This window comes from Monopterus albus, unplaced genomic scaffold, assembly GCF_001952655.1.
Source record: "Monopterus albus unplaced genomic scaffold, M_albus_1.0 scaffold72.1, whole genome shotgun sequence".
Classification (NCBI taxonomy): domain Eukaryota; kingdom Metazoa; phylum Chordata; class Actinopteri; order Synbranchiformes; family Synbranchidae; genus Monopterus; species Monopterus albus.
Window position 1 is genome coordinate 1,138,239 of NW_018127952.1, and position 14,737 is coordinate 1,152,975.

At 39.5% G+C, this 14,737-nt stretch overlaps 1 protein-coding gene across 4 annotated transcripts in view; it reads left to right on the top strand.

Annotated features, from left to right (window-relative positions):
• The window catches only part of map2k5 (mitogen-activated protein kinase kinase 5), a 62,310-nt gene that overhangs the window by 16,379 nt on the left and 31,194 nt on the right, over nucleotides 1-14,737 (top strand). For 2 of the 4 annotated variants that reach the window (XM_020605728.1, XM_020605727.1), the window contains exons 9-17: nucleotides 3,112-3,151; nucleotides 3,294-3,362; nucleotides 3,751-3,832; nucleotides 4,997-5,058; nucleotides 7,019-7,067; nucleotides 7,181-7,254; nucleotides 8,304-8,354; nucleotides 8,474-8,545; nucleotides 10,272-10,301. In XM_020605728.1, coding sequence (XP_020461384.1) covers nucleotides 3,112-3,151; nucleotides 3,294-3,362; nucleotides 3,751-3,832; nucleotides 4,997-5,058; nucleotides 7,019-7,067; nucleotides 7,181-7,254; nucleotides 8,304-8,354; nucleotides 8,474-8,545; nucleotides 10,272-10,301 — 529 coding nt within the window. Of the gene's footprint in view, nucleotides 1-3,111; nucleotides 3,152-3,293; nucleotides 3,363-3,750; nucleotides 3,833-4,996; nucleotides 5,059-7,018; nucleotides 7,068-7,180; nucleotides 7,255-8,303; nucleotides 8,355-8,473; nucleotides 8,546-10,271; nucleotides 10,302-12,556; nucleotides 13,856-14,737 lie in introns of those variants that run through there. The other 2 variants (XM_020605731.1, XM_020605730.1) reach the window with 2 other exon arrangements.

Consider the following 14,737-nt stretch of genomic DNA (forward strand, 5'->3'; position numbering starts at 1 on the left):
AGAGTGGGTGTGAGGCAATTTTATTGCAAGCAGCAAAACGACACCAGTCATGTTGGTGTAATAATCAGCCATAAGAGGCCTATTCGCCAAAGTGATGTCTAAGACCATTCATGGAATTAAGAAATATTGGTTTCAACATCTAGCATGGTAGGATGCAAACAAAACAAACACTTCAGTTTTTGTCATTTGAGATTTTGAGCCATGCTGCTTCTGATATGCTGGATATTTTGTAAACCTTTTTGTGTATGATTGCGTGTTCCTGCATGTGAATTCCTGTGTTTAGGTTTCTGTCATGTCTGTCAGTTAGAGAGAGAGCTGTTATAGCTGTATCAGGTGAGCAATTCAGAGAGTGAGAAAGGCGGCCCATCATCCACGTGACAGTGTAAACCTGCCAGTGTAAACCGTTAGCCCTGGTGCAGGAGACCAGTCTGTCTAACCCATAGCCCCAACTTCTGAGACATGGAGAGAGGCCCTATGAATACTGCATGATGGAGCTTTTATTACAGAACAAGCTGGAGTGTAAATAAGATCCAGGCAATGGGGCACGTTTACCGGGGTCAGATCAGGGGGGACGTGGCGGCGGCGGCTATGTAACCTTGTCCCCATGTCTCCTGCTGTCACAAGCCTGTCACTGTAACTCATACAGGGATGCTTGGCCCTGAGGTGGTCAGGGACAGTCTAAGAATAAAGGTTTTAATGAGGAAGTAGTCACACCAGATCTCCAACCCTAAAACAAGCCTGAACTTAAAATACATTTATTTAAACATTTGGATTTCCTAACTTTTGTGTATTTTAGACATGGGGTTGTTGATGTGTTTACAGCTTGATTGTTAGTATAAAGAAATGAATTGTTACTTGCAAACATCTAGTAATATTCAGCCTTTTGTGCTTAAAGTTATATTATGGGGATATTGCCCTTCAATTTTATGTAAAGCATATTTAAGTAATGTATATGGATGACTTTATTGTCTCAGTTTACCTCTGCCCAAAATGAATCACAGAAATAAGAAAAGAAAAACATCATTAGGTTTAATTAACAGGTGTGAGACTTTGCATGAAGCCACATACACAAGAACTTGGTGTACACAATCAGATGATATTTGTGAACATAGTATCCCACAAACACAAAGGTGTTTCTTATGTGTAAGGAAATGTTAGGTGCATTCAACCACAGGCTGATATGTCTTTCAGCTTGTCTGGACTTCTCATTACATGGTGTTTCGCATGGCAAAGACTTGGTTTAATCTCTTTTCAGGCTGCTGTACATGTGCAACCTGCCCAGGCAGTATTTAACATCTACCCCTGCGATCTTGCTCCAATTAACATTTTCATCTTAATTAAGAGGCAGCAGTCATGCTTAACTGATATTGATTGTAGCTTAAAGGAAGACCGAGACATCAGAATGGAAACAAGGCCATCAGCCTTATGTGCAAAGAGCTCTTTTCCAGGAAAGATGACACTTTTTAGTAACACAAAAAGGAAAAAAGAAATAATGTCGTCCACTTAAGTCAGAGGATTTAGGGGTTGTTCTCATAACTAAAATCTAGTTTGTTTATCTTTTGGAGTGGTGGTTGGCAAAGCTTGTCATATGGCTTGAAACTAAGTGACATTTTGTAGATGCAGACATCCTTTCTACTTCAACAACTGTGACCCTACTACATGTGCAAAATGAAAAAAACAATGTAAATAGTTATTTACTGCCACAAGCAGTAAAATAAATGAATTGCTTAATATGATTACTGCCAATTCTGTGGACAGCTTGAAATGTAATTGTCCTGCTAAAGTTATTTTGTTCTTGTAACAATCTCCAAAAAGCCTGTGGTTTGTTTTTGACTTCCACTGACATAAGACTTTTATCAAAGAGGTGTAATGTACAGCTCACATAACGCATGCCATAACAACATTCAGAAGCCATTGTTTGTTCTAACTGTGGGTAAATACCTGACATGGCACTGATAGATGTCATTAATTAAAGGGCCAGAGCAGTTTAGAGGTGTCTGGCTAAAGAGCAATGTGAAACTCCAATCTAAGACGCATTAATCACACCTTGCACCACACACATTCTTTCTGAAACACCCACTGACAGCTGAGTAGCCAGGTATCACATTTACCACGCCTGCTTGCAAGCTCACCCTTCTGTGTGACGTACGTTGCCCCCACCTCATCCCCATCACCTGACAGCTGTTGGAAAGTCCTTGAGTATTTTATAGTGAGAGGTCCTAAGGTATTGTCACTGGTGCCGTAAACTAACCTTCCAGGCCTGTAACTAAAGCCAGTGTTTGGCGTTAAGGACTTGGATAATTAAATCATTATGGGAACAGTCTGACTGCTGCTTCACTTGCAATTCAAAACTCTGTCTAGAACAGCTAGTGACAGGGCTGGCTTAATCTGGTTTTGGGTGATAGCCTCAGACCTTTAAAAACAAAAGACATTTTGTCATGCTTATTAAGACTCCACTGTTGCTCACAAACTCACAGGACAATGGAGCTTTTTGTTGTTGTTGTTTTTTTACATTGTCATTCCCGTCCTTTTATTGTCCGTCACTTGAACATTTTTAACAGTTCCTGCATTCCAGTTCTTGTCAATGTTACATTTTTTATTTCCTATTTTTCTGTTTTTATTTTATCTTGATAGTACAGTTGCATTACGCTTCTGTTCAACACATTCCATCTCATGTTCACTTCTGTTGAATCCCTCATGTCACATGCTGATGATCTTCAGCCAGGTCTGAGCGATGTACAGGTCAGCATTCACTTTTGTTTAGCTTTGACCTAGTGAACGTGTGTGGTCGGCCAAGATAAGCACTGATGCTCTGTGTTTGAAGGCTGAAGTTATTTTTCTACCGAGTTATATTAACAAAATTTAGTACGTTATTGTGCTACCAGACTACAAAGTGAAGCATCAGTCTCATGCATTGTTTACACTTTGTGATTGCTCTGTTTATTAACCGCATCAGAACAGTGACATTACATCTTTTTAAGGGAAGAAAGTAGAAACAATACCTGTAGACTAAGTTTGGAAGTTAAAACACAAAAACTCAGGTTACCATTTAAATAAACTCGGGCAGCTGCTCTCTTCAACTTCATGTTGTCTTCTGTTTCGTCCCTCTAGAGCGTACCATGCTCTTGGCAAGCGGGTTTTAGCTGTCAAGGTGAGAGCTCCTTCCATGTGATAGTACTTTCTCTACTTTTTATTAAGTGACCATCAAACTTGACCACCACATAAGAACATCAACAGAACTTATTAATGTTGTATTTATTAAATACTGACCCCCCCCCCATGTTTGATTACAGGTTATTCCCCTAGATATCACAGTGGAACTACAGAAGCAGATCATGTCAGAATTAGAAATTCTCTACAAGGTTAGTTTTGACTAATTTCATATATTCTGCTCTTTACCAAGGCACTATTTTTTTCTCCACTGATAGTTGCTCTAGATCTACATTGTTAATTAACCACGAGTCTAATGAAGTGCCATTTATCACCTCTAGTCTTAAAATGTTAGTCACACATGGATTAGACATGCGAGTTGACTGAATACTGTCTGTGACTTTCCTTCCATTTGTAGGAGGTGGTTTTTTAATATTCTCTACACTTTAGTTTGCTGTTGCCCTTTTCCAAATCCTGATCACAGAATAATTTTTTGCTCAAATTCATGCTAAGAAATAAAAAAAATGCATATATTTGTATAACCGATAAATATTTTGGGATGCACTTTAATGATCGCATTGTCTCTCTTTTTGACTGCAGTGTGATTCACCCTACATCATCACATTCTTCAGTGCCTTTTTTGTTGAGAACAGGATATCCATATGCACAGAATTTATGGACGGTAAGTTTCTCTGTGGTTCCAGCCAGTACATCATGTGTGGTCTTTTGCAAGCCACAGCTGTTTAGAAGAGATTTTGTGGAACTGTTCTTCTGTGTATCCATTTACACGTCTGCAGATAAAGAGAGCATCTTATCAGTGTGAGCTGCTTAGCCTGCCTGTGTGCTAAAAGCTACAAGGGCGTGACAGATCTTGACTTAAGTGCATTTTGTAGGTGTGTTAATATGTGTGTGGCTAGATCGGTGTGAGATGGGGGCTGTATGTTTTAAGTGTGTGCATTTGTCAAAGTGTGTGTTAATGCAGTGATTCACCTGTTTCACACATTTGCCAGCTTGCCAGAAGCCTCTGTAACCTCAGATCACACTCGTAGTTTATCAACCTTTTCAGTCATCAGTCATTTCCAGTTCTACGTGATTGTTACAGACTAGAAATTACAGTGTTATGAAAATTTAACCTTCAGTTAAAGTGTCAGCAAGTGGAATATTACCAGTGACTATACTGAATTCATTTACGAGTATAATAGTTCTCCTGCAGTCAGTAGTGCTTGCCTTTATTTTAATTTTCATTTGTGTACATTTCCAGTGTAATTTGATCACAGGTTATTTCCTGGCAAGGATGCAAGTTTGGGCTACAGTGCATAGTGGGAAATGCTGGATGAAAGCCACAATTTGTCAGTTGTTTAGATAAGCATGGTGTGTTACAACCTGCATGTGTTACAACCTGTAACACAACCTGGCTTTTTCTTGTGGATAAAAGGCCATTAGGAGATCAGTTAATAAACTGTACAGTATGTGTCATACTATGGATACAAATCATGTCTCTTATAAGATTATTCCGGTCAACTGAGCATGTTACAAGACCCTTATAACGGCTCTGAGGACCGAGGACATTGCTGGAGGAGCCATCAGCGAGGACACATGAGACCATCCTTCTCTGAAGTTTTATGTGAACTGACATCCCTTTATCAGAAATCTGTTGGTGATTAGACACTTCAGATGAAGGATCTGAGAAAAGGACATCTCGTGTCTTTAATAATGTGTTTCCTTGTATCTTAACGTGGGCAGGACTATGACACAGGAAAACACGCAAGTGAGGGAAGCAATGGTGCTTACAAGAGACTTTGGATGTACCCTATCAATGCCTGAATGAATAATCTGTCTTTTGCAGGTGGTTCTTTGGATGTGTACAAAAGAATTCACGAGCCTGTGCTGGGGAGGATTGCAGTGGCAGTAAGTTCTGATAATCACTTAAGTCTCCCAAAGAGTAGTTTTCATTACTGAGTGAAAAACCTTTTGGAAGAGGTGTGTTCTGGACTTTTTATGAAACATTGAAGTAGCCTATGCAATATGTTAGAGAATTAGTGTCCAAACTCACTTAATTTATTAATGAAATAAAAGAATAGAGGGCCCACAGGTGTGAATATTTCAATTAGTCTGGATTTGGTGAAGTGTTGTTTACCCTGTATCCTCCCCATTCTTACTTTCTCCCTCATCTTCTACTCTCATTTAAAACTAGCATTTTAAAGAAATGGCCTTGATGTGGATAAATGACTGACTCTTTTTCACACTTATTACCCTTCTTCTGTTTCTACCTCCTCTTTTCTGTCTCCCCCCCTTTAACTTTATCCATAATCAAACAATGACAGCTATTTAGTCAGTGTTAATTCTAATTCACAGCTTTTCCTCCTTTCAGCTGTCACGGTTGTTAATTATCACGTAAGGATAAGCACCTAAGATGGTGTGAGTAAAACTGCATACACCAGTTGTTGCACTTGCACCTTCTGAAGCAGAAGGACTTCAGAGAGCTTTTGTTCTTTCTCAATTTATCCCAGTGGTTCACATCCTCTAAATGAAACATCACCACAAAATATTATTACACATTGTAAGATCAGTAATACTTAAACTGAAATGTAATTTACGTCTGTCATATGAATCTGACCAGGCAGGTGGAGTCCTATACAGTTAGTGCAGCAAACGGGGCATTTGAGAAGGCTGCACAAAGGCAGAAAACATGCCAGAGTGCCAAATATTTCTCTTACCGTGGTGTGTCCTCCCAATCAGTTGTACATGTAACTAACACCTCCAAGGTGAGGCAACAAAGAGGCGTCCTTACTGCCTGTCCTAACAACATCTGTGAATGTCTTTCAGTGCAAAGGCTCTCAGTACTGAGGTCATCCCCCGATTACTTATCTCCTCGCTTGATCTCCTCTTGTAGAGTCACATTTTCTTGGATGCTTGTATATGCAGTGTTGTTATAAGCCACTGTCCAAAGCTTGTGACTATAGCTGAGGACTGGAATAAAGACTGCAAGACAAATTCAGTGTCTTAATATGTGTCTGCAATGTGTGAAATTGACCTTTATTGTCCAGAATGCCACCACAGCTCTCGCTCCATAGTCAGCTCTGTCATAGCATAGTCCTCCGGCAACAGGACCCTTTAAAGCCTTTTTACAGATCTAAAAAGCACAAGTAGAACAAAGTAGAATGTGGATACCTGAACTGAGCCCAGCAGGACCCTTTGGTACCCAAGGATTTGGGCCAGGTTCAGACAAAAATGTAGAAATTACATTCAGGTCCCAGTCGGGTTTGGACATGTGGGTCAAATTTTACGCTAGATGGATGGAGCGCTCAAATTTCTACTTTGTTTAATGATAAGGGGGAAGACACTGTACAACCTCAACTGTGTGGGACTTTGGTCGGGTTCAGACAGAAATATGTGACCCGATCCATGCTCTAGAACAGAGTAGCAAGTTTTTTATGGCATCTCAGTTATGTGCCTTTAAGACAAGAGCGTTTCCAGCACCACTCTAAATTTATTGCAAAAGGATGCAGAGTTACCCAGAATGAGCAAAGGGCAGTTGAAAGGTGACTAAGAAGCACCTTCCTTATGAGTCTGATTGTGGACACCGATTATCACCTAGATAAAACTCTGCAGTGTTGTCAAAATACCTGTTTGTGGACGGGGCACTGACAATACAGACTACAGTTTCATTTGTCTATCTAATCTAATTCTAAATTAAGGTCATGGCTGTTTATGTTCAGTATAATTGAACTGTCTTACAAAGTAGGGGCAAGTGGAGTGAAGATAACCACTGCACATTAACCAAGTTAATTAATTATTCAGCCAAGTGTGTTAGTTAAATGTTGATTGTTGTCGAAATTAATATATTTTTTTCTGACTGCGTGTCTAGGTAGTTAAAGGCCTGACATATTTGTGGAGCCTGAAGATACTTCACAGAGGTGAGTAAGGTATTATCTGGGCTGTGTGTTTATTAAAAAAAAAGAGCAGGATTGATAAAGACAAGCTGCAGAGTGCTGATGTTGCAGTTTTATCAAGCAGTCTGTCTCCACAGATGTCAAGCCTTCCAATATGCTGGTGAACACCCGAGGACAAGTCAAGCTCTGTGACTTTGGTGTCAGCACACAGGTGCGCTAATTTGTTTGCGAGAGCATGAGAGAGTGTGAAAGAGAGAGGCTGGAAGATGAAAAAGAGAAGAAGAAAAACAGTTGTAAGCTGCGTCACCACAGCCCTGTGCAATTTGTGTATGAGCGTGCACAGTTGTGTGTGCATATGGTCAACCTGTCAATCACTACATTCATTTTCAACTCAAACATCAGTGCTATCCCAAGGGTCTTCTGCTCACATTAACAGCCCCTCCCCACACACACACACCTGCATTGTTCTGCGGCCTTCAGAAATATCACTTGTTATAATTATGACCCCCACACACACAACGGCAAAGCCTCGTTGATATGTATTCAGTAGATGTGGGGAAGGCGTGGGTGGCAGACAATAGCCTATGTGTGTGGTAGTGTGTGTGTTTGTAGAGTAATCATCAGGGACAGACCTTCAGTATTCCCCAGAACATCACCCCCGAGGACTCTCTCTCTTTTCAACACATACACACACCCATCACTCTGTCTGGGGCAAATTCTTATTCGTTTTGAACCCCCACATCTTTGAAAGCTCCAAGGTGAATTTCACATTCTGTATGTGTAACACTAGCAGCATTGATTTGTCTTCTGTCTGTTTTAACTCAATTTTTTGTTTAGTCTTCTTTCACATATACCAACTCCCTCCAATACTCATACTCTGTTGGGCATTCTTGAAAAAAAAAATTCATAAGGGACCAGGCACTCATTATCACAGTCCTGTCATTGATGGCACATGCCACTGTATACACACACACACACACACAGACTCACTAATGTCTCCTTGTCTTGCTTCTGTTCCCTTGTACAACGGTTGAGAACAGCCCAAAATATCAATGTGTCATGTCAATAGATTTAGGGAGTGTATATTAGGTCCAGCTCCCATCCGTTTTTATTCTATATTTAGGACAGTGAAGTACTGACTTAAAAGTTGTTTAAAAGGGTTAAGGTTACTTACTGTCGTCTCTTGAAATTTGTCTGAATTCATATTTGTATGCAGCATAATTATTTGGTCAACCACTGTTAATTAATTTTCATTTGCAGTTGGTGAATTCTATTGCCAAAACTTATGTGGGGACTAACGCATACATGGCAGTGAGTGGCCCCTTTGTTTCAGTCTCATCCTAATTAAATTTAAAGTTGTATTTCTGAAGATTAGGAGTCAGAACCTAACACTATCCTTACAGTTTTTGATGTTTGTTTTTGCCCCACAGCCAGAAAGGATATCAGGAGAACAGTATGGTATCCATGCAGATGTCTGGAGTGTGGGAATCTCTTTCATGGAGGTATGATGATGATGGTGTCATGCTATACCTGGGATCTGTACAGAGAGCAAAGTGTGGTGAACACACTAAAGTCTAGCAGAAGTGGCTCATTTGCATTTTCTGTATTTACACAGTAAAGTAGCATACAGATCTAGTACATTGTACTGTATGTCTTTAGAGTGTCTGCTGTTCATTAACTGAGTACCAACTGTGCTCCATCACGTGTCCATGTGCATCAGTATCTGCGTTAATCTCTTTCCATAGTGTTGATTGAATGCTTGACTGCCACCATGTGTTTTCAAATTACACTTTAATTTCACTATACACTTCCCTGGTCTGTTGTCCTCCTACTGACAATATTGATTTTCCATTCTGTCCACAGCTGCTCTTTAACATTTGATCTCGACTTTTGTCTCAGCTTTGTTTGTCAATAATGCTTAATATCATTACAATTATAATGGATGAGTTCACCCTGAAGAATCTATGTCAAAATTATTGAGTTGATCCCTGTGTGATAAAGAGCAGTGGATGCTGCAGCCCTGGTCTCTCTAATTCTAGCGGCGGGTATGTGCATTAAGCTAAGTAAAATGGATTGCCCACTCAGTGTTGATTGATATTTAGCCTCCTATTTGTGTCCAAGGAAAGACTGTGAATGTTTTGACATTTTAATAATGTTATGTTGCCAATAAGCTGCCTGTGACCAAGATGAAAAATGACTACCCCAAGTGGATTGCCAAATGTCAGGCAGAGCTGTCGACCAAACACCCCAGTCAAAATAAGACTCATACACTCATTACCTACATCCATCCTACAATCCTATCCTTCTCTTCTTCATCGCTTTAATGTGTTCTCTACAGGAGGTAATCTTTGGGGGGTGGTATTAGTGGATGTTGTTTGATGAGGGAGTGTTATCAGCAGTTGGGCACTAAGCTTACCTCAAAGACTGAAAGCCTGAAGTGCCTCCTGCTTTAGCAGCATATTCCTTGAGTCTCTTACACTTGAATTCCATGACATGACAACACTGGCAATGGAAAGGCATGTACACATAAATGCACGTACATGTATACTGTATACAAGGGATGGATACATTACTATAAGCTCCTGTGTAAGAAACACACAGGAACTCTGCCTTTTATTGTCAGCTCTGAGCTCCATTATGTTGTTATCATGGAGTACATTATAATGTAAAGGATACACACTGATCGGCCACAACATTAAAACCACTGGTACAAGAAGTGAAAACATTGATTATCTCATTACAGTAACAGCTGTTAAGGGGTGGGATATATTAGGCAGCCAGTGAATGGGCAGTTGTTGAAGTTGATGTGTTGGAAGTGGGAAAAATGGACAAGTGCAAGGATGTGAGTGACTTTGACAAGAGCCAAACTGGAAGAATTGACGTGGTCTGATGAATCACATTTTCTTTTACATTATATGGACGGCCACGTACATGTGTGTTGATTAAGATTTAATGTTGTGGCTAATCGGTGTATACTGTACATGTGTACACACACACACACACACACACACACACACAGTATCTGCTGGGTGGGTGGTTGAAATATTTGGCTTAGTAAAAATACAATGGTATTAAATTTCACCTTGCAAGGTGTCCAAATACAGTATAAGCTCTTTGGTTGGATTTCAGTAGTTTGTACAGATGTCCCTCAAATTTGCCATCAGCACTGCATCTCAAGAAAATCTGAGAATATACTAGGCACTTATTATGACTTTCTTCTTTACACAGTTGGCGCTAGGTATGTTCCCCTATCCGCAGGTGAGTTGTTTTGTTGATTTTATTTGTATTTTGACTGATTTATTTAATTAATTTTCTTTCTTTCTTTTTTTTTTATTGATTTCCACCTAAAATAAGAGTTAAAATGTCAGAATATACTTCTTTGTCATCCATAATATTTTCTAGATTAGTTGTTTGGTATTGATACACAACTTTAAATGTATAGAGTCATGGCAAAAAAAACACTGGCACCCCTGCATTTCTGTCAGATAACTCACCCCTTCTCCCAGATAATTGTTGCAATTACAAATTCTTTGATAATCTTTTGTTTGCATTGGAACAATACAAAAAAGCTAAATCTGATCCATTCCACACAGAACTCCAAAAATGGACTTGACAGAGTTACTGACACCTTTTCAAAATCATTAGAAATAGTTGTTTCAACTTGTGATGCTCCTTTAATTTGTAATGACTCTCACCTTAGGCAACCAACAGGTGCTGGAAATATAGAAATCACACTTGCAGCCAGTTAAAATGGATAAAAGTTGACTGAGCCTTTTTGTTGTGTGGACCACACTGAGCATGGAGAAGAAGAGCAAAGACGTGTCTGAGGATTTGAGAACCACAATAGTGGAAAAGCCTGGACAATCTCAAGGCTCCAAGTCCATCTCCCGAGACTGCCAACATAGTCAAGATGTTTACAGCCAATGACCCTGTAGTTAATCTCCCTGGATGTGGGCAAAAGAGAAAAACAGATGACAGATTGCAGCAAAGGATTGTTTGAATGGTGGATAAAGAACCTCGATCAACTTCTGAACAAATTCAAGCCGCCCTGCAGGCACAGGGTGCAACGGTTTCAGCTCGCACTATCTGTCACAATCTGAATGAGCAGTCCAAAATCCCAGTAGTGAAGTGTAAGAAACTCACAGATGGCCACAGGAAGTGATTTCAGTTATTTTGTCCAAAGGGTGTGCTACCATGTATTAAGTTGAGGGGAATTCTGTCCAGACCATTTTTGGAGTTCTGTGTGGAAAGTATCATATTTGACTTCTTTCTCATCTTTTTTGTGTTCTTTCGATGTAAACAAAAAAAAAATAAACATGACAATACCAAGTTTCAATGTAAACAAAAGAAATAAACATGACAATACCAAAGAATTTGTGATTGCAACAGTTTTCTGGGAGACGTGGTGCGTTATCTGATAGAAATACAGGGCTGCCAGTATTTTTGGCCATGGCTCTGAATGTAGCGTTCAGGTCAGTTTGTGTCTCTCATCACTTTAAGTTTAAATCCTGCTCAAATGTAATTGTTGACAACAGAAATTACTTACCAATCCCATCAAGTCCCAATTAGCCCTTTAAGATGGGCTTATCTCGCTAATCCCCATCTGAGCAAGTTGAATCTGGTTACCTTCTGGCCACACACCTTCACAAATCGTGAAGGGACAGGCTTTATCTAATGAAGTTTGTTCTTAAAACTGCATTGTGCTTGTTTAAAAGTTATGCTGCATATTGGTGCATTTGATCATTTTCCTGCAGGCATAATGTATGCAACACTTGGCTCGGTCAGTTAAATTAAACTTCACTGTGGTTGATTAGAGAAGCAGAGTGTGATGTAGCCCCCTGCACTATCAGCCCAGGCATTGCCTAAGTGACTGCTTCCTTTCAGTACACCAGTTATCCTCCCTGGGAAGAAGGGAGCCACTTTAGGAAATGTTGGATTTGAATGCCATGATTAAAATCTGGTTACCTCAGTTTACCTTTGTTGGCGTTTAGATCTTATTAATGTTATCTATCATGCTCTGGGGGGAAAACCTCAGTGTGTTTTTACTAAAATTAATTCAGCACCTGGGTGCGTACTTCTGTGATCAACAGTCATCTGCGAGACAGATTAGTTATGATGTAGCTGTTCCCTTATTGTCTGTGTTGATCATTAATTATTAAGCATTTGATGAAAAACCAGTACAATCCTTTGTGCAAAGGTGTGTTTATGTAGCACTTAAATTGTTTAGAGATGTAGATGACACGCAATGATCAGTGTGTGTGTCCGCATGTGTGTGGAGTGTGTGCATGACTACAGCCTAGGACATGGTGTTCCCTCCTTCAATTAATATCATGATCATGTAAATTCTTAGTGTATTTTTGAAAATAAATGCTAATTTAGTCCACCCAAATTGATACAAATAGAGTGGACAAAATATTAGAAACACCACTCAGTTTATAGTTTTGCCTCTCTGCTGTCGCATAGCTTTCCTCATCTCAGTGTTAATTTTCCCCTAACTCCATATGGTACTGCAGACAGTTCACCTGCAGGCTGTAACAGAGTGGTGTGGCAAGAGTGCTCGGATCCAGCTCGTCAGGCGCAGCCAGCCAAAGTCCTCGGGCCTAAGCTGTCATTTTTGCAGACGCTGGCACAGCTGTTTGTGCAAAGCCCCCTGCTACACTTCAAAAAGAACATTTTAGTACACACTGAGGGAGAAGATGGATAAGATGAGAAAGACTGGAAAAGAATCGGTACCATCTGAGTTTCTGCTATTGGAAGATACAGGAAGAGTTGTTCAAGTTAAAGTTAAATTTGGTTTTGGGATGTTCATTTTGTGCACTTTGAGAAGCCAATTTTAGCTTTGTACAGGGTCTTTAGTTCACATTTTACGTCCTGAGGAAGCATGTTTGCCTGCCAATTGCTTTCGTTTGGGGATAGATCATTTCTCATTCATTCTTTTGTGTGTGTGTGTGTGTGTGTGTGTGTACATGTGCACAGTGGAGTCATCACCTCATGTTTGTCATGATTAGAGATGGTCTCTTTAATTCCACTTCACCACATGTTGGGATTCATTTGCATTCTTTGTCAGGAGTTAATGGAGTTTTTGCACGGCTCGCTCTGAAAGTCTTTGAAGACACCAGACCTGATGTGATGTGTATACAGCCGCCAGCACTGTTTCTTCTGATTGATTTGTTGTCGTTTTGTTTGCTCCACGGATGTTTTGTTTTTCTCCATTTTGTCATATTATCTCAAATTTGAATGAATTTTTGGATGAAATACCATGTCAGTTTTTTGAGTATGTCTCAGGAGCTTCGATTACACATCACTGCATCCATCAAACAGCTACAAGCTTTCCCTTTATTACTAAGTTTTTTCCCCTCAAAATAAATGCGAAGGAATGTTATCATAGTACTGTAGACTGTGTGTTTGCAGTAAATCTTCTGCACCATATGCCAACTCCAAAATCTCTTACCTTGATCACATCCTTCTTTAAGAAACTGGTTAAAATATTATTCATGAGATGAGTCTTCCATTGTAGTCTTAGATTACTTAACAAATTAATGATGTCAAGATAATATTGACCCTTTCTTTCAGTATTGAGTATGTAATGCTACACTCCATCTGTCACTGTTTATCACCATGCTAATTATTGTCACCAAACCATATTAGAACAATGCACCCTGTCTGCACAGCTTTGTATTTGTTTTTTGTAATGCAGCCCATTAATGATAAAAGATTTTACTTCATAGGGCTCATCACTCATGGAACAGGTGATGCAAGTCTAAATTTACCAGTATTGAAGCTCTTGCCACTGAATAAAAGGTTTCCACTTTGCAGGAGATCAGAGAAGAATGACAGTCATCAGATGATTTTTAACATCCTATAATTTCAGGGAAGCAAACCTCAGACCAAAATACTTAGTTGTTGACCTAACAATAAAGAAAAGAACTGAGAAAATGACCTCTCACCATTTTCTCTCTTCTTGAAATCCATAGGGAGGGAAAAAGCCATCTGATCTTTGAGAAGTGTTTATTGAGTTCCACTTGAAAGGATCAGAAATCATTTGATATCTTAAAAAAGGGGATTTTCAGACTTATTTTTACGCTGAGTCCCGCTATACTTTCAAATAATGAAAAAAGCTTGATGTGGCTCACAAATTGTCACAGAGCTATTAGTGGCCAGTAACAGTGGTCTGCCTCAGAGGAACAAGAATTTGGTGTTCTACATTTATTTACACTGTCAGCTAGTGAACATAGGGGTGACTGGGTTGTTTATTCACTGGATCAGACACTTTCTAGTTGATCATCTACAGAAAGTCTGCGTTAATGACTTTCATTCTTATGAGATCATTGTTATCACAGGGGGCCCTCAGGTGTGTTTTATCACTATAATTTTCTGTTTACATAAATGACATGAAGCTGCTTGACAGAAATGTTAAACTGTTCAAATGTTCTCATATAACTATAGATGGTCATTGTTATAAGAATAACTGCTGTGACTATTTTGCCCAGGTACATGAGGTGGAAGAATTATGTAACTCTTGTTCCTTGCTAAGTTCCTTGTGAACAAAACAAAGGAGCTTTTTTAAACCATATAAGACCAGTAACATGTCTTTACTGTCTTATCACTGTGTGAAAGTTAACAGTTACAGGTATCTGAGAACATACACCGAGAAATTGAATTTCAGAGATGTTTGTTTTAGTTATAAGAAGAGG